The sequence below is a fragment of the Propithecus coquereli genome, unplaced genomic scaffold (assembly GCF_000956105.1).
Source record: "Propithecus coquereli isolate 6110/MARCELLA unplaced genomic scaffold, Pcoq_1.0 Scaffold459, whole genome shotgun sequence".
Lineage (NCBI taxonomy): Eukaryota > Metazoa > Chordata > Mammalia > Primates > Indriidae > Propithecus > Propithecus coquereli.
The window spans coordinates 3,048,872-3,067,588 of NW_012150385.1; the positions used below are offsets into that span (position 1 = coordinate 3,048,872).

The following is an 18,717-nucleotide window of genomic DNA, read 5'->3' on the forward strand; positions in this document are numbered from 1 at the left end:
TCACTCTCTTGCCTGGGGCGGGTGCCGTGGCGTCAGCCTAGCTCACAGCAACCTCAAACTCCTGGGCTCAAGCAATCCTACTGTCTCAGCCTCCTGCGTAGCTGGGACCACAGGCACATGCCACCATCCCCGGCTAATTTTTTCTACATATATTTTTAGCTGTCCAATTAATTTCTTTCCATTTTTTGGTAGAGACGGGGTCTCGCTCTTGCTCAGGCTGGTCTCGAACTCCTGAGCTCAGAACGATCCGCCCGCCTCGGCCTCCCAGAGTGCTAGGATTACAGGCGTGAGCCACCGCGCCCGGCCTGTTTTCCTCAATATTTTTGATCTGTGGTTGGGTGAACTCATGATGCAGAACCCATCAATATGAAGGCTGACTGTCAGTGATAGATGAGCCCACAGAAGGGAACATGGGAAACTGCCAGGCAGAGCGACTGAGCAGAGACTCCGGCCCAGGAACTCCAGCATTTAAAGGCTAGGTGGAGGAACTATTTTTCAAAAATTAAATATACTGCTTATGCTAAATTAACTATTGAGTTTAATTTTATTTTCTTTACTGAATTATAAAATGTAAAAAAAGAAACTATTATTTCAAAACATTTAATTACGTTATTCTGGTGGGACATAATCAATATCATTATCAGAACTGTCAAAATATCTAAGAGTCTTGGAAATGGGTTCTTCTCATGCTTATGTGACTAGCACTACCTTTATTTTATCAACTTAATAAGTAAAAGACAAACTTTTGCTTCAAATTGACAATTTATTAGAAATTAACGAGAAACTAAAAAGAAAACCAGGGCTCACCTCTCGCCGTATTTCCAACAGTGTGAATGCCACCCCTAGAAATCACCTTTGAGGGGCCCCCAGCTGCTGCTCTCCCGCCCAGCCTGCAAGCAGCCAGTGGAGCCAGGGGAAGCCCAGGGCAGGGGAGATGCAGCTGTAAGGCTTATAGTTCCTTCAGGCAGCACCCTCCTTACCTGTATACAATTCTCTCCCTCTGTAAATCTTCCAAGCCACAACACACCTCTGCAGCATAAAAAATAGCTCTCTGCTCATCAAAGCCAGGATTGCCCAGGTTGTACATGTGAAACTTCAAATCCCCTCCATTCATAATGGTGAGTACCAAGCACAAGGCATCTTTGGTTTCGTAAGTGTAGGCTAAACTAACCTAAAGACAGCGACATCATAAGAACAAAACACAAAAAACTCATTCATTGGTGATTTACTCTATTTGGTAACAATATTCAAATAATCTGTGTTAGATTTAGAATTAGAACACCTGAATACTATATACTTCAGAGAAATGTACACCATGCTTCGTGTGTGCCTCCTGGACCTCCACCTATTGAAGATCTTACTGCAGCTCCATATCAAAAGGAGGGGACTTTCTTTTGGGGGCTGGTGGGGGAAACAGGGTCTTGTTCTGTCTCCCAGGCTGGAGTGCAATGGCATCATCACAGCTCACTGAAACCTCAAACTCCTGGGCCCTAATGATCCTCCTGCCTCAGCCTCCCTAGTAGCTGGAAAAACAGATGTGCATCACCACACCTGGCTAATTTTTCTATTTTTTGTAGAGACAGGGTCTTGCTCTTGCTCAGGCTGGTGTCAAACTACTGCCCTTGAGCAATCCTCCTGCCTTGGCCTCCCAGAGTGCTAGGATTACAGGCATGAGTCAGGTGGTCTCTTACTGTGGTTTTAATTTCCATGTCTCTTTATATGCTAATACACGGGACAGTTGTCATACTTTTTCATAAACTTATTTGTCATTTGGATCATCCTCTTTCGTGAAATGCCTATTCAAGTTTTCGCCCACTTTTCTATTGGTTTGTATGTGAATTAATACATATAACCTGCTGAGACTTTGATTGGGACTGCATTTAATTCATTAAATCTATGGATCAACTGGGGGGAACTGGCATCTTCACATTGAGTTTTCCAATCCAGGAGCATGGTCTCCCTCCATTTATTTAGGCCTCCTTTAATTTCTTGTAACACCAGTTTATAGTTCTCAGTGTAGAAGTCTTAACACATTTCGGTCAGATCTTTGCCTAGATTTTTTTAAGAGATGGTGTCTTGCTATGTTGCCCAACCTTGATTCCAACACCTGGTCTCAAGTGATCCTCCCACCTCAGCCTCCTCAGTAGCTGGGAGTATAAGTGTGTGCCATCTCACCTGGCCTTTGGTTAGATTTTGATGTTTCTTGATGCTATTATAAATGGTATCAACAAAATTTTCATTTTCCAATTGTTTGTGGCTGATTCACATCTAATCACTTGGCTGCATCCTCAATAGCTGCAGTCCCCAACCCCTGTCCCTCCTAGGGACTGGGCCACAGAGCTCTGCAGGTCCATGGAAAAATTGTCTTTCATGAAACTTAGGAACTGGGGGGCTGCATAGTAGGAGGTGAGTGGTGGGTGGGTGAGCGAGTGAAGCTTCATCTGTATTTACAGCTGCTCCCCATCGCTTGCCAATTTGCCACCTGAGCTCTGCCCCTCTCCCCCAATCCATGGAAGAATTGTCTTCCATGAAACTGGTCCCTGGTGCCAAAGAGATTGGGGACCGCTGCTCAACAGGTTATCTAGAAAGTCTGGGACTGTCTCCATATACAACGATGTTGTTTGGAAATAATGTTTTTTCTACCTTTTTTTCCCTTTTCTCTAACCTTAATCCCTTTCACTTTTTCCCATATTTTATTGCACTGACTGGAACATCCAATATTAAAGAGAAATGGTCAGCAGTTATCCTAGTCTCATCCAGATCTCATGGGGACAGCTTTCAATATTTTCATATTAAGTATGACGTGCTAGAGACATTTAAAGGAAGTTCCTTTCTGTACCTGGTTTGCCTAGAGTTTTTCATCATGACTGGATAGTGAATTTTATCAAAAGATTTTCCTGCAGCTATTGAGAAGACCATATGTTTTTTTCCCACTATTCTGATAATATGATAAATTATATTAATTTATTCCTAGAATAAATCCAACTTGGTCACGATGTATTAAAATAGAGAGAAAGTGCCAGTTGCAGGTTGAGGGGAGAAAGTACTGAGAATGGAGGAGAGGAGGGGATAAAGTGTCCAGGGAGGTCCCTCACTGCTCACTGTGGTCACTAGCTGGCATGCAACAGACCACAGAATTAAACCACAAGAATTCTCACTAGTCCTTCCCTTGGGTTAACAGGATCCCTTACTTTCTGTCCTCTTGTGAATACTCATTTGATATTCCCTCAATACATATGAAAATAATATTGAGAACCTTCTACCATGCCAGCCTTCTTCTAGGCTCTGCTCTCATGTAGTGGTGGGGGAGGCCTGGGCATGTGACAGACGAACAGAATGAATGCAAAGAAAACATCAAAAGAGTGACAGGTTACTGACACAGAAATGCCTGAAGGACATGAGATCCAAGGATAAGAAAATGAGGGATCAATGCTCCAGGCAGAGGGTACCCCAGGGCCCAGGCTTGATGTAGCAGAGCTTGGGATGACATGGGGTGACTGAGGCTACAGGAGCCAAGTCCCTCGGTTCCTGAAAGGCTGGAGCTGAGTCTAATTTTATTCTTAGTGTGATAGGTGGCCACTGGAGTGTTTTAATCAGGAAAGTGTGCAAATACTTGAACTCTTCCGCAGATGGCCCGGACTGCTCCATGGAGAACAGACTGAGGGTGAGAGCACAGGCAGAGACAGGAGCTCCATGGGGAGGTGCCGCCGTGAGGGTCAGGGAGGCAGTGCGGATGAATGTGACACAAGGACAGGTCAGGACCTGCAATTGACTGGAAGTAGGGAGAAAAAACAGAATCACAGATGAAGAAAAATATTGCTAGGTTCCTTAGGAGAGGTTAAGAATGTAGAAACCAAATATTTAAATTGGAATAAACTGTAAGTACTACATATGCTCCTTTCAGAAAGCTAGTTTGTGGATTTCTATGTTTCAGGGTAGCTATACAAATGTGTTCACTGCAACTCCAAGATGAGCCTATTTTATTAAAGATTTTCATGTAACTGCATGTGAAACTGACATATCATACATACAAACCCAAGCTATTAAATTCAGATGCTGGCTGTGAATATGTACAGTTTTGGAACATTTGTCCACCGGCACAAAGCAATTGACCTCAGTGTTAAGAACTAAATGGCTTTGAGGAAATAACTCTAACACTACAAATCGTTTTATGAATTATTGTCCACGCTCTGCCTTTAGGCAGCCTTCGTACTGCAGAAGGTGCTAGAGGAAATATACAATGTGGTGGAGAGAAACTAGGTTTGGAGATGAAAACCACATTATACAATGTACAGCCTAAAGCCGGAACTGCTCCTTTGAGCTCACACTCATACTGCCACCGGATATTCTGTCCTTATCAGAAACAGTGAAGGTGGAATTTGAGGCTTCATATAATTGGCATATGCTAGGTGAGGGCCTGGCAGTAAACTTTCCAGGTGTCAGAAAAAAGGAAAAAGATGAAAAACAGACTGAGGCCAAGGAGAAGATGCCCACATGAGAAGAAGGGATAGCGAAAGTGTCCTCAAGCACATACAGGTCACAGTGCTCCCTGCCGGCCAGAGCAGCTGACTGGAAGCTGACAGCAAGGAGAGGGCCCTTCCCCAGGAGATACCAAGTTAGTTAACGGAACTAGACAATCCTCTGTGAGCTGGAAAAAGGTATCAGGAGTAACTAACAGAATGGGAGACGGTGGACAACAGATCACAACAAACCAGAAATTAGGAACAGGATCACTACGGTTTCATTTTCATAAGATGTAAATAAGAAAGAAGAAGGCTGTTACTAAAAACAAAGCTGTTCCCAGTACCCATCACATGTTAATAGCAAGAGACAGCAAAACCCCACATAAGCTAAATTAAGAAACACACCAAATAGCTTCCATGGCTTGCACGAGAGTAGTTTAGCAGCAGGTCTGCTGGCCAAGGTGCTGCTAACCAAGAAATACACGGTGAAGACTAAAGGAAGATACTTACTACAAATCTACTCTGTACTTTTTCTAGGATTCTTTTTTCATTTAAAGCCATAGCTTCACCTTTCCTCTTCTTTATTCTTTTTTTTTCTAGCTTTTTACAGGCATACATCTTTCCTGTGGCTTGTACTTGACAGGCACAAACCTAGTAAAAAAAAAAAAAAAGAAAAAGAGGCTTCTGTACATTTGTTAGACTTCACAAAGAAAACTGTTTTCTCTCTGAGAACCCTCTCTGGTAGAAACAGGCAGCAGCATCTGATGAGCTGAGGCCATCTGCATCATGGACATATCCGTCTGTGAGCAGACACCTCCTCTCCTCACCTACAACAGGCTGCCAAGAGGACAAAGCGAACGCAATGGGGCACTCCCCAAACTCTGAGAGCTGTGCAAACGGAACGTGGCCTGCATATGTGATCATGGCACATCTGTTAAATTGAAATAGGTCCCCATATGTTTATTTTACTTTTTGTAAAAGGGCAAAAGTTTTAAAATATGAAACTAAAAAGATTCCTGATTTTATAATTAAAAAGTTTAAGAATATAGGGAATATATTTCATAGAATTCACAGATTTTAATACCTTTATTCTATTTATTTAGTTTTTAAATTAATACTTACATGTTATTTTAACTTCACATCATGAAAATTTTCAAACATACAAAAGTGGAGATAACAGTACAATGAGACCCCAGGTACCAGTCCCCCGGCTTCTGGGTCATCAAAGTATGGCCACTGTGTTTTCCCTGACTCCCACCCACTGCCAACCACAAACACCCACACACACCCCACACACCCCCACACAGACACACACCCCCACATCCCACACAGAGGATTACTGTAAAAGCAAAATATAAGATATGTTATATTGACAAAAACTCACTGGTAATTCCGAGATAACTAGGGTTAATATTTTGCTGTATAGGCTTCTAAGGTCACCTTTGTACTATATTCATGCACATGTGGGGGGTCAGGTCAGCTGGTCAAGTGCTGCTAACCAAGCAATACACAGACTAAAGGAAGATACTACAAATCTACTTTGTATTTTTTCTAGGATTCTTTTTTCATTTATTAATAGAATGAAAATACTCCCCCCACCCTGGCCTTTTACAGCAAAATCGGGCTCATATTGTAGAATAGGTGACATTTCATAACCTCCTTTTTTAAATCTTATAGTGTGACTATATTCCCATCTTTAAATGTTCTCCTAAAATATGACTATTTCAAAATTTGTTTAGTCATTTTTCTACCATTAAGTCTTGGCCCATAGATCTCTTCCTATCTCTTTATCATTAACTTAAGATAAATCCTTTTATGTGGAATTGCCAAAGAAAGGGAAGGGAAAGCAGCTAAGTGCGGCAGGCATGGCTAACAACTAGGTATGAATGCTCATTTGCTCCTCACAACTCAGTTGCTAAGGACCAGGTCAAGGTGGTGAACCCAAGATCACACAGCTGGAAGTGGTGGAACAGTAACTCTGAAGTATGTGCTCTTTCCACTACACTCTGCTGCCTCTAAGACCATGAAAGCAGAGATGTCTACCCAATTCCCTTCCCACTGTGCTTGCCTCAGGACCCTATGAATTGATTTTGGAGGACTTCAGGCATAAACAAAAGAATTATTGTTGACAAAATAAGACCGATTATGTTTGCCCTTTCAAATCCACTGGAAGTGTTAGCATTTGGAAAAAGAAAACGCACAATTACAATAGAATCTGGATTGAAAGGGCACAGAGGCTGTCCTTGCATTAAAGGTCTGTAGGGCTCTTCCAACCGGCATGCAGAGTAGAAATGGACTGACTGTTCACTGCCCTCTGGGCCTAGACTTAGAGTATAATACACCTAGAACAAGTCTGTGAAAAACCACCATGTTATTCATTCATCCAATCAATTGTCTGGAAACCCAAGTAAATGTGTTCAAAAGTAATCTATAAAATCATAAATATATTGAGTCTTTCACAACAGCTAACATGTCCCTACTGAGTCCTAGTAGGATTGATAAGCTTAAAAAACTTATATGTGGCTATAATTAGAATTTCATTCTTTTGTAAACACAAGACCCATGTCCCAGAAATGTCTTTTCCTTTGTTCTTTGACAAAATCCGAGTCTTTAAACTTGGAGGTCATGAAAGGCAGAGTAGCAAGAGCTGAAGAGAGAAAATGACTTTCCTGTTCTAGGACATATTCTAATAAAGGATGGATTTCTTATAGAAATATCTCTCATGAAGGGGTCACAACAAGCATTCGGCTGGATTAGGTAAAATGCTCTAAAAGATCTCCAGAATTGTATCAGAAGTACAATACTGTTAATTCTCCTAAAGTAATGCCTATGTTGATCAATTCCATATCATGTAAAACTACAAATGTATAACAGATCTCATTTATAGTATAATGCCTCTTGGGTTAGCTTTCTAATTAATTTTAAGGCAATGCTTGTGGCTTTTGCTTTTAATTATAATATGGGAAGAGGCATGATTTAAATCACATCCAAGCAGTCTAAGCTGCTTCTGACTTGAACATGCAGTGTTAGTTTCCCAACAGCTCTCCTGGCTCTTGGGGACTTACAAATTGTTGAACTGAATATGATCACTCCAGATAATTAATGAAGTAATTAACATCCCTTTAAATCACCAAACCAGAACTGCATGTTATTCTCTATTTACCTGCTACAGTGGTCTCTATCAAGGAGAGCCATCATCTCTAAAGAATATCTTTCAAGAGTCTGTGAGTAGCTTACTTAGGATTTTGCCAAATTGGCACATTTTCAAACATCTTTTGATGTAGGTGTGAGGTACATGTATGTCCAAACAGAGTTGGGTTAAAAAAGCATATTTAATAATGTACTCTGTACTACACGAATTTCGGTGCTGGTCTTAAATTATGGAAATGGAATAATGGAAATTTCACAATATGGAAACAGGGTCATGTTTCGATCTGGACACACCAACTGAGCCTGAGCATTCAGCAAAGGAAACCACCTTCTGTCAGAACTGTGAAGTAGAAGGTAAGGGATTTTTCTGAAAAGCTTGTAGCAAAGTACCTTTTGCTCAAAATTCCATCTTAATTCTCCCAGTTGGCTAAAATTATTCCCTAAATGCATAATAAGAAAATAAATTTATTGGTAAAGCTGATACATTACCTGAAGCCCATGTCTTTCAATGGCCTTGCCTAGGTAAACATACCTAGCTAGAAGTACTGCTCTTAACTGGCACAGAAGTACCGCTCTTAACTGGCACACACATTACTCACCTCTCCAAATCCTCCTCTTCCTAGAACTCTGTAATGTCTAAACATGTTCTTTGTTACTGGTTGCCTAAACAATTAAAAAAAAAAAGTTTCAGGTCTCATATCACATTGTTATTTTACAACAGAAAAGCCTACCCAGTGCTTGTCTTAGCCTTATTTATTGAACCACATTGCTCAAAAGGAGTGTCCAGGACAAAGGGTGTCTGTGCTAAGGGGCTGCGGCCCCTGCTAGTGGGGCAGCTTTCTACCTGCACTAAGAGCAATTAATTAATCTTAAGATTTACTGAAAACACCAAAGCAAGAGACAGAACAGTCCAATTATCTGCACTAACTAAGGACAGGTTTACAATCAGCCAACAATAGGAAATATTTATGTTTATAACTTATAAGACATAGCATAATCTTAAGTATACCTCTTTGAACCTGTCAGAAGCTGTTGAGGAAAATGGCATATATACAGAGTGCTGTCCTTTGAAGAAAGAACCTCAAGGAGATGTTTATAGACCTAATATCTCAAAAGAAACATCTATGGACTAGAATTGGAAATTTAATCAATCAATCGATAATAGTAGTAACAACACTAGAGGCAGTTAACACTTTTTGAGCACTTATTTGTGCACCAAACATTATGCTACAAGCATTTTACACACATTTCCCAGATGATCCTAGCTACAGTCCAACAAGGTAGATTCTATAATTACCTCTAATTTACACAACAAGGACCTGAAGTTCATAAAGGCTGAGTTACTTGCCTGAGGTCACACAGCAGGGGCAGGGGCTTGGACTGAGCAGGGGCTTGGACTGTACACTCTCACCTACAGCATCATATTATATTACAGAAAATCTAAGATAGGTTTTATTTTCTAACCACTGCACTAATAGCCTGACTGCCATTTTAAAAAGAGAGAACAGAGACAATTAAATCAGAAGAAATTGTATAATACCCACTAATTTCTGTGCAAAAATACCATATATAACTCAAGACATCAATCAGTATGCATTATGAGAAGTTACTACTTGTTTTATTGAGGTTTTCTTTTTAGAGATGAGTCTCCCTACGTTGCCCAGGCTAAAGTGCTGTGGCTATTGACAGGCATAATCACAGCACACTTGCAGCCTCGAACTTCTAGCCTCAGGCAATCCTCCCACCTCAGCCTTGAGAGTAACTGGGACTACAGGCAGGAGCCACTGCACCCAGCTTTTACTGAGTTTTGAATCGGAACATACCTTTCCAGCAGTTTCCATTGTAAAAACTGAGAATAATATGAGCTTTCTTGGTATTCTTCAAATGGTTTCTCTCTTAAATAGTTATGGACAACTCTAGAAAATGATTTTATGCAATTATATAAATTTGTTGCATTACAATGTGAAAACAACTGTGTTTTAGTGTATTATTATAATAAGCACTGAATATGTGAAAGTCAATCTTTATACACAATTAAATATATTTTCCATTACAGAAGTCCACATTAGGTTTTAATGCTATCAGTGAAAATAGTCATGAAATAACAATGAAAACAGCAGTGAAATATGACAAAAGAAAATATGAAAACAGCAATGGTCCCCTTCTTGGGATGTGTGGGTGCCAGGTGCTCTGTCATAAAGCAACGTGCCTCCCACGTGCAAGCTGTAGTGCAAGGGTCACTTGGAGAGCAGCAGAGAGGTCAAGCGCACAGACTACACAAGTCCTGCTTCAGCCACTCACTGGCTGAGGGACCTGTGGTAAATTACCCAACCTCTAAGGACTCAGTTTCTCCTTCTGTAAAAGAGGGACAATAACCTCACCTACCTCATGGGTTACTGTGAGGGGCAAGCGGATTAACTCCTCCAAAGCATGTATTACTGTTGTGTTACATTCAGTGCACACGGACAAGACAGAATTTAGGACACGCCCAGGAGAGGGATATGAGGAACAAAGATACGGGCTGAAAGACTGGCCCCTCCTGGTTTCTCTGACGTCCCAGATGAAGGGAGGAAGAACTGAAATTCTTACCACAATGTCCCAAGACTAGTAATCAGAGATCAAGACCATGCCTGTCCTATCTGCCACACCAGAGAAGCTATCAAATAGAGCTAACATCTTTTTGCAAAGGAAGTTGAAATCATAAACACTAGAATTCCACTAACGTGGATATTCAACAAGAACAAATAAAAGATGACCTGAAACTAAAAATGGTAGAGAACATTTACTCTAATTCATTTTCAGAGGAGGAGGCTGGAGGACAGAGGGAAGGATTCTAGTCCAGTGCCACACACCTGGCTAGGAGAAAGATGAGAGACAAACCATTTATCTGTGGGACATCAACTGGTCATTGAATTTCTCACTGAAGGAAACAAGTATCTAAACCACTCAGCTCCTCAGGGTGCAGAGCTCCTATACCTCAAAAAGATGCCAGGGATAGAGAGAAAGCCTTGGTTTTTATCTTAAATGCAGCCACATTATTAAAGTATCACAAGTTCCAGCCCCAGCACTGCCACACTGCAGCTGCACAGGCCTGGGGGAGCCATTCCCTCCCACACAAGTGGCTTGAAGATAGGAAGTTTGTCTGTTACATCTGCCAATATAGTCCAAGTGTCTAGGGCAGTGCTGAGCATATAAGGGCCCTTACTAAATTATTTATTGAATGAATTAATGAACTCAACTCCCTATGGTCCAGAGTCCCACTTAAAACATCAAGATAAGTCTAAAATAAGGTTATTTATTCACTTATTTATTTATTAGAGATGGGGAGCATCTTGCTATGTTGCCCAGGCTGGTCTCAAACTCCTGGCCTCAAGCCATCCTTTTGCCTCGGCCTCCCAAAGTGCTGGCATTACAGGCATGAGCCATCAGGCCTAGACTTATTTATTTATACCTTTTTTTTAGAGACAGGGTCTCTCTCTGCCGCACTTGGCTAATTTTTTAAAAATTTTTTGTAGAGACGGAATCTCGCTATATTGGCCAGGCTAGTCTCGAACTCCTGGGCTCAGTGATCCTCCTGCCTTGGTCTCCCAAAGTGCTGAGATTACAGGTGTGAGCCACCATGCCCGACCCCTGAGACAAGGTTGTAAAACCTCCTTGGGCATTAAAAGTACACAAGAAAGCTTTAAAAGTACTAACACATGAGTCAAATATGCAATTCTGGCCAGGCATGGTGGCTCACACCTGTTATCCCAGCACTTTGGGAGGTCAAGGCAGGAGGATCACTTGAGCTCAGGAGTTTGAGATCAGCCTGGGCAGCATAGTGAGATACCGTCTCCACAAAAAAAAAAAAAAAAAAATTAGCCAGGTGTTGTGGTGCGCATCTGTAGTCACAGCTACTCAGGAGGCTGAGGCAGAAGGATGGCTTATGCCCAGGAGCTCAAGGCTGTAGCGAGCTATGATCATGCTACTGCACTCCAGCCTGGATGACAGAGTGAGACCCTATCGCTAAAAAATCCACATACACATAATGAATACGTCACTCTAATTGCCCTCAGAGTAAAGGACAAACTTGTCCATGGCTACCTGGGTCTCAGTTTCCTCCTCTGTGAAATGAGTCTACACAAATACACAAAGCACTACATGTTCGGGGCCTGATCATCTCAGAAAGCATTCTTTCCTCCTGTGTGCATAAGGAAGCTGAATTTAGCCAGAGTGCTCTGCCTTAAAATTTTCCTGTCCATATGACAAAGATCCAAAGAAAAGATATTTTCAGCAAGTGCCTAGGTCTGAAAAAACATTTGGGAGTCTTTTCGTTCTAGCCAAGCATTTTGGGAGGCTGTGCAGAGAAGCCCAGAGCCATCGTAGGGATGCTAGATACTGGGGCTCAACATGACCTGTTTCAGCATGCCATTTGTGTATATGTAATTCTTATTCTTCATTCACCTCTTTCTAGAGAAAGCAATCATTTTTTTGATTTGGAAAGTACAGTTGACCCTTGAACAACATAGGTCTGAGCTGTGCAGGTACACTTATATGGGTATTTTCTTCCACTTCTGCCATCCTGAGATGGCGAGACCAACCCTCCTGGTCCCCCTCCTCCTCCTCCTCCTATTCAACGTGAAGATGATAAGGATGAAGACCGTTATGATGATCTACTTCCACTTCATAAATAGTACATATATTTTGTCTTCCTTATGAATTTCTTAACATTTTCTTTTCTCCATCTTACTTTATTGTAAGAATACAGTAGATTAATATTAATACATACAACATACAAAATATGTGTTAATCAACTATTTATGTTATTGGTAAGTCTATTAGTAATTAAGTTTTGGGGTTATAAAGTTATAAAAGTTATAAAGTTATACACACATTTTTTTTTTTTTGAGACAGGGTCTGGCTCTGTTGCCCTGGCTAGAGTGCTGTGGCGTCAGCCTAACTCACAGCAACCTCAAACTCCTGGGCTCAAGCGATCCTCTCGCCTCAGCCTCCCAGGTAGCTGGGACTACAGGCATGCGCCATCATGCCCAGCTAATTTTTTCTATATATGTATTTTTAGTTGGCTAGATAATTTCTTTCTGTTTTTAGTAGAGACGGGGTTTCGCTCTTGCTCAGGCTGGTCTCGAACTCCTGACCTTAAGTGATCCATCCGCCTTGGCCTCCCAGAGTGCTAGGATTATAGGCGTGAGCCACCGCGCCCGGCCTATACACACATTTTTTACCAGGTGGTGTCCCTGACCCCCACGTTGTTCAAGGGTCAACTGTACTCTGATAAGAACTTGTCTCATGCAGAGAAACCTTTTGTAAGCCCCCTGTCTTGGGGTTAGCTATTGATAATACATGTAGGGCTGTGCACGAACCACTTACCTAGTGCATTCCTCAAAGACTTTTTTGCAAGGGTTCTGCTTCAGTCTCGATCTACATTCTTTCATAAAATCTGGAATTATGTCTGGTAAGGGGTCTGCCGACTTAACAGAGTACAAACCAAACACATAACAATTAGTGATTTCATGATTCACTAATCATAAACAGAACCTACTGCTTACTGTAGAAAAATTAAAACATAGAGTGTATAAAATACAAGTCAAAGTGGCACTTGCACCCTCTACCCCAGTCCCACTCTCCAGAGTTCAGCCCTTTTCCTGTGCATATCAGAGCACGTGCAAAATGGAAAGCAGGGTCTCAAAAAGGTGTCTGTACATCTGTGTTTGTTGTGGCCCAAAGGTGAAAACAACCCTGGTGTCCATGGACGAATGAATAAATAAAATGCAGTATATAGGCCGGGCGCGGTGGCTCACGCCTGTAATCCTAGCTCTCTGGGAGGCCGAGGCGGGCGGATTGTTTGAGCTCAGGAGTTCGAAACCAGCCTGAGCAAGAGCGAGACCCCGTCTCTACTAAAAAAAAATGAGAAAGAAATTAATTGGACAACTAAAAATATATATAAAAAAAAAAAATTAGCCAGGCATGGTGGCGCATGCCTGTAGTCCCAGCTACTTAGGAGGCTGAGGCAGAAGGATTGCTTAAGCCCAGGAGTTTGAGGTTGCTGTGAGCTAGGCTGACGCCACAGCACTCTAGTCCGGGCAACACAGAGAGACTTTGTCTCAAAAAAAAATAAAATGCAGTCTATACATATTGTGGATTATTATTCAGCCTTAACAAGGAAGGAAATTCTGACACACACTACAACACAGATGAACCCTGCAGACGTTATGCTGAGTCAAATAAGCCAGTCACAGGAAGACAAATCCTGTGTGATTCCATTTATGAGGTCCCTAGAGCCATCAGATTCACAGAGACAGAAAGTAGAATGCCAGGGGCTTAGAGAAAAGGAAATGGGGAATTGTTGTTTAAGGAGTACAGAGTTTCAGTTTTGTGAGATAAAAAAGTTCTAGAGATTGGCTGCCTAACAATGTGAATATACTTAACACTACTAAACTGCACACTAGAAATGGTTAGGCTGGTAAATTTTATGATATGTGGTTTTTTAATCACAATTAAAAATTAAAAATCACACTCTCTCTCACACACACACCCTCAGGAATACAGTTTCTTTTTCCTGATATAAATGGGAAAAAATATATGTATAGTTTTGTAAGTATGTGCTGACACCTATGGAACTACCATATTGTCTTTAATGGCTGTGTGGTTTTCCAGTATGTGGCTTTACCTGCCCCAGTGAACATTCTACTGCCAGTTTTGCCACTAAAAACAGAATTGCTAGCTCAAAAGATACATGTATTTTAAATGTTAATATTTATTGTGAAACTGCCCTCCAGAAAGGTTCTATCGCTTTGCATCCCCACTCACAGCGCCCCTAGATGCCTGCTTCCCGCTCTCTTTAACATCCAGAGGATTCTGGAAAAAGAAAACACATGACGAAAACCATTGTCCAGATTCAGTGAAAAAATAAAAACCCAGAACACGTTCCATTTTACACTTAACTTGTAATTAGAAGCAAGAAATGCATTGCAGGCTGATTTCTAACTGTGGTACAGCCAGGCTACCAGGGAAAACTTTGTGTTTTTTATAAATCAAAGTAGTTATTTCCTCAAAGAAGCTGAACTATTGAGAGGAATATGCAACAATGAGAAAAATCACATTAAAAAACAGTACTGTTATAATTAATAATTAATAGGTGTCTTTTAAATTATCTAATACATTTGAGGCACTTTAATATATGTTACCTCATTTAGCCTCAGAATAACCCTCATGGAAGATGAGAAAGGCACAGAAAGTCACAAAAGGTGTCAGTGTGTACCCACAGCAACAAGAGGGAGATACTGACCCACCCCCTGTTGGACTCCTGAGTCCAGTTTCCTTCTACATGGTAAGGCCACGATATTCTAAGAATAAGATGAATCCATTCATTTTACCATTCAAGAAAAGAGTTTGGTCATTCATTTACTCAAAAAATGTTTCAGGCATTGGGCACAGCAGAAAACAGGACAAAATTTTCTTAGGAAAAAAACCACTATTTCAGTTGTCTCATTTCCCCTCATAAGGTCTCAGTTTTTCTGAAACTACATAGCAGGTTGATTCTGTTAAGATTATCTAACGATTAACTCCAAATAGAGATCCTATTTTCAGTATCTTAGAAAAATTTTGTATTAACATTTATTTCTACAGAAAGAAAAAGCAATGCTTCTAATCTCCATGAGTGAGAGGTAAGGTAGTCTCAAGTCAACTGAAGCATGGCAAGGTAAGGTATAGTATTTCTGGCCTGCTGCCAAACATAACAGAAACAGAACTGAGACTTTTTCAGAGCTTTAAATTAAGCAATAAGGATTACTTTTCAAAGTAAGTAGTTATTAGGGCAAATTTACCAAATGATTCAGTGCCTTGCTTTTTCACACTTTAGACACAGGAAACACTAACAGAAAAGTCCAGTAGTGATGAAGGAGTGAGGGGTGGATCTTGCAGAAATATGCTTATTTTTCTGTGTTAAAAAATACATTTACTTTCCTATTTTTAAAAAAATTGGTCTTTTTCATTGTAGAGTTGTAACAGTTCTTTATATATTCTGGCTAGACCCTCACCAGGCATTTGATTTGCAAATACTTTTTCCTGTTCTGCAGATTATCTTTCACTTTCTTGATAGTGCTGTTTGAAGCACAAAGTTTTAAGTTCTGAAGTCCAATTTATCCTTTTTTTCTTGTTCCTTGTGCTTTCGGTGTCGTATCTAAGAAGTCACTGCCCAATTTCAAGGTTTTGAAGATTTACACCTACGCTTTTCCTTTAAGAGTTATATGGTTTTTGTGGTATATGTATACCATGGAGTACTATTCAGTTTTAAGAAACAATGGTGATATAGCACCTCCTATATACTCCTGGAAAGCGCTGGAACACATTCTACTAAGCAAGGTATCCCAAGAATGGAAAAACAAGCATCACATGTACTCACCATCAAACTGGTATTAGCTGATCAGCATTTAAGTGCATGTATTAGATGTTGGGCAGGCGGAGGGGGAGAGGGGAGGAGGGGACGTGCATATGCATAAACAATGAGTGAGTTGCGTACCTCCGGGGGAATGGACACACTTGAAGCTCAGACTTGGGGGGGAGGGAGGGTAAGGGCATCATACGTAACCTAATCATCTTTACCCCCATAACATGCTGAAATAAAAATATATATATATATAAAAAAAAAGTTATGTGGTTTTAGCTTTTACATTTAGGTCTCTGATACATTTGGCATTAATTTTTTGTTTATGTTGTAAGGCAGGGGTCCAGTTTGATTCTTTGCATGTGGATATTTAGTTGTTCCAGCACCATTTGTTAAAAAGACTGTTCTTTCTCCTATCATAAGTCAACTGACTCTGTAAGTATCCTATGGTTTGAATGTGTTCCCCAAAGTTCATGTGTTGGAAAATTAATTCCCAATGCAACAGTGTTGAGAGGTGAGACCTTTATAAGGTGATTAGGTCATGAGGGCTCTGCCCTTGTAATTGGATTAATGCTATCTCAGGAATGGGTTCCTGATAAAAGGGTGAGGTCACCCCTTTCCTCTCACTCTCTGTCTTGCTCATGTTCTCTTGTCCCTTAGCCATAGGATGACACAGCAAGAAGGACCTCATCAGATGCAAGCCCCTGGACATTAGGCTTACCAGCCTCCAGAACTGTAAGAAATAAACGTCTGTTGTTTATAAATTTACCAGTCTCAGATATTCTGTTTTAGCAGCACAAAACAAACTAAGACGAAATGTATGAACTTATTTCAGGACGTTTAATTCTATTCCATTGACCTGTATGTCTGCCCTTATGCCAGTATCGTACAGTCTTGATACTGTAGCTTTGCAGTAAGTTTGAATATTGAGAAGTGTTGAGTCCTCCACCTATGTTCTTTTTTTTTTAGGAATGTTATGACTATTCTGGGTCTCTTGAATATTCCTATGAATTCTAAGATCAGCTTGTTAATTTCTGCAAGAAAAGCAGCTAGGATTTTGATAGGGATTGTATTGAATCTATAGATTAATTTGGGGAACCATCTTAACAACATTAATTCTTTTCATCCATGAATATGGGATGTCTTCCCATTTATTTAGTTCTTCTGTAATTTTTTCAATACTTTCTAGTTTTCAGAGTACAAGTGTTGCACTTCTATTATATTTATTCTTAAGTATTTTATTCCTTTTCTGATGCTATGTAAATGAAATTGCTTTCTTAATTTCTTTTTTGGATTTTAATTGCTAGTGTATAGGAATACAACTGAATTTTGTATCATGATCTAGAATTTTGCAACTTTGCTGAACTCATTTATTAGCTCTCATAGTTTTTTTTTGTGTGTGTATTCCTTAGGATTTTCTATATACAAGATCATGTCATCTGCAAATAGAGTTTTACTTACTGCTTTCCAAATTGAACACCTTTTATTTCTTTTTCTTGCCTAATTGCTCTGTCTAGAACTTCCAGTCAAACCTCCAACTGAATAGAAGTGGTGAAAGCACACAACCTCATCTTGTTCCTAATCTCGGAGGAAAGCATCCAATATTCACATTTAAGAATGATGTTAGCTGTGGGTATTTCACAGATACTGTTTATCAAGCTGAGAAAGTTCCATTCTACCCCTAGTTTGTTAAGTGCTTTTATTATGAAGGAGTGTGGATTTCGTCAAATGCTTTTGTCTATTAAGATGATCATATGGTTTTTTGTCCTTTATTCTATTAATATGGTATATCATATTAATTGATCTTCAGGTATCGAACCAATTTTGCATTCCTGGGAAAAATCACACTTGGTTTTGGTTATGATCCTTTTATTTTATTTTAGTTATTTATTTATTTATTTTTGAGACAGGGTCTTGCTCTGTCACCTGTGATAAAGTGCAGTGGCACAATCATAGCTCGCTGCAACCTCAAACTCCTGGGATTGAGTGATCCTTGGGGCTCAGCCTCCCAAGTATCTGGGACTACAGGTGCATGCCCCCCTGCCCAGCTAATTTTTTAATTTTTTATAGAGATGGGATCTTGCTACATTGTCCAGACTGGTCTCAAACTCCTGGCCTCAAGCAATTCTCCTGTCTTGGCCTCCCAAAGTGCTAGGATTACAGGCATGAGCCACCATGCCCTCTGTCACCCTGGCTAGAGTGCAGTGGTGTCATCATAGCTCACTGCAACCTCAAACTCTTGGGCTCAAGCTATCCTTCTGCCTCAGCCTCCCAAGTTGCAGAGACTATAGGCGCTCACCACAACACTTGGCTAATTTTTCTATTTTTAGTAGAGATGGGGTCTTGTTCTTGCTCAGGTTGGTCTCAAACTCCTGAGTTCAAGCAATCCTCCCACCTTGGCCTCCCACAGTGCTAGGATTACAGACGTGAGCAAACACGCTTAGTCAAAGTTGGCTGTATTTTAATATTTGGTAATTGTGAGAGGAAACCTAAGAAAACTAAGAAAAACAAAGAATGTCTGACTGATGGGATAAACAAATGCAAGAATGAACACACACAATCTTGCCTTACTTTTAAGTATTTTGGATATTCTTTTTTTTTTATTTGAGACAGAGTCTCACTGTGTTGCCCAGGCTAGAGTGCCATGGCATCAGCCTAGCTCACAGCAACCTCAAACTCCTGGGCTCAAGCAATCCTTCTGCTTCAGCTTCCCAAGTAGCT

At 40.6% G+C, this 18,717-nt stretch overlaps 1 protein-coding gene across 1 annotated transcript in view; it reads right to left on the bottom strand.

Annotated features, from left to right (window-relative positions):
* The window catches only part of GRK4 (G protein-coupled receptor kinase 4), a 75,674-nt gene that overhangs the window by 34,135 nt on the left and 22,822 nt on the right, over window positions 1-18,717 (bottom strand). Inside the window, exons 5-10 of the mRNA XM_012655025.1 lie at window positions 12,981-13,081; window positions 9,437-9,529; window positions 8,213-8,276; window positions 4,974-5,114; window positions 3,614-3,772; window positions 981-1,171 (exon numbers count right to left, since the gene is read on the bottom strand). Of these exons, the coding sequence (XP_012510479.1) occupies window positions 981-1,171; window positions 3,614-3,772; window positions 4,974-5,114; window positions 8,213-8,276; window positions 9,437-9,529; window positions 12,981-13,081 (749 nt within the window). The remainder of the gene's footprint in view (window positions 1-980; window positions 1,172-3,613; window positions 3,773-4,973; window positions 5,115-8,212; window positions 8,277-9,436; window positions 9,530-12,980; window positions 13,082-18,717) is intronic.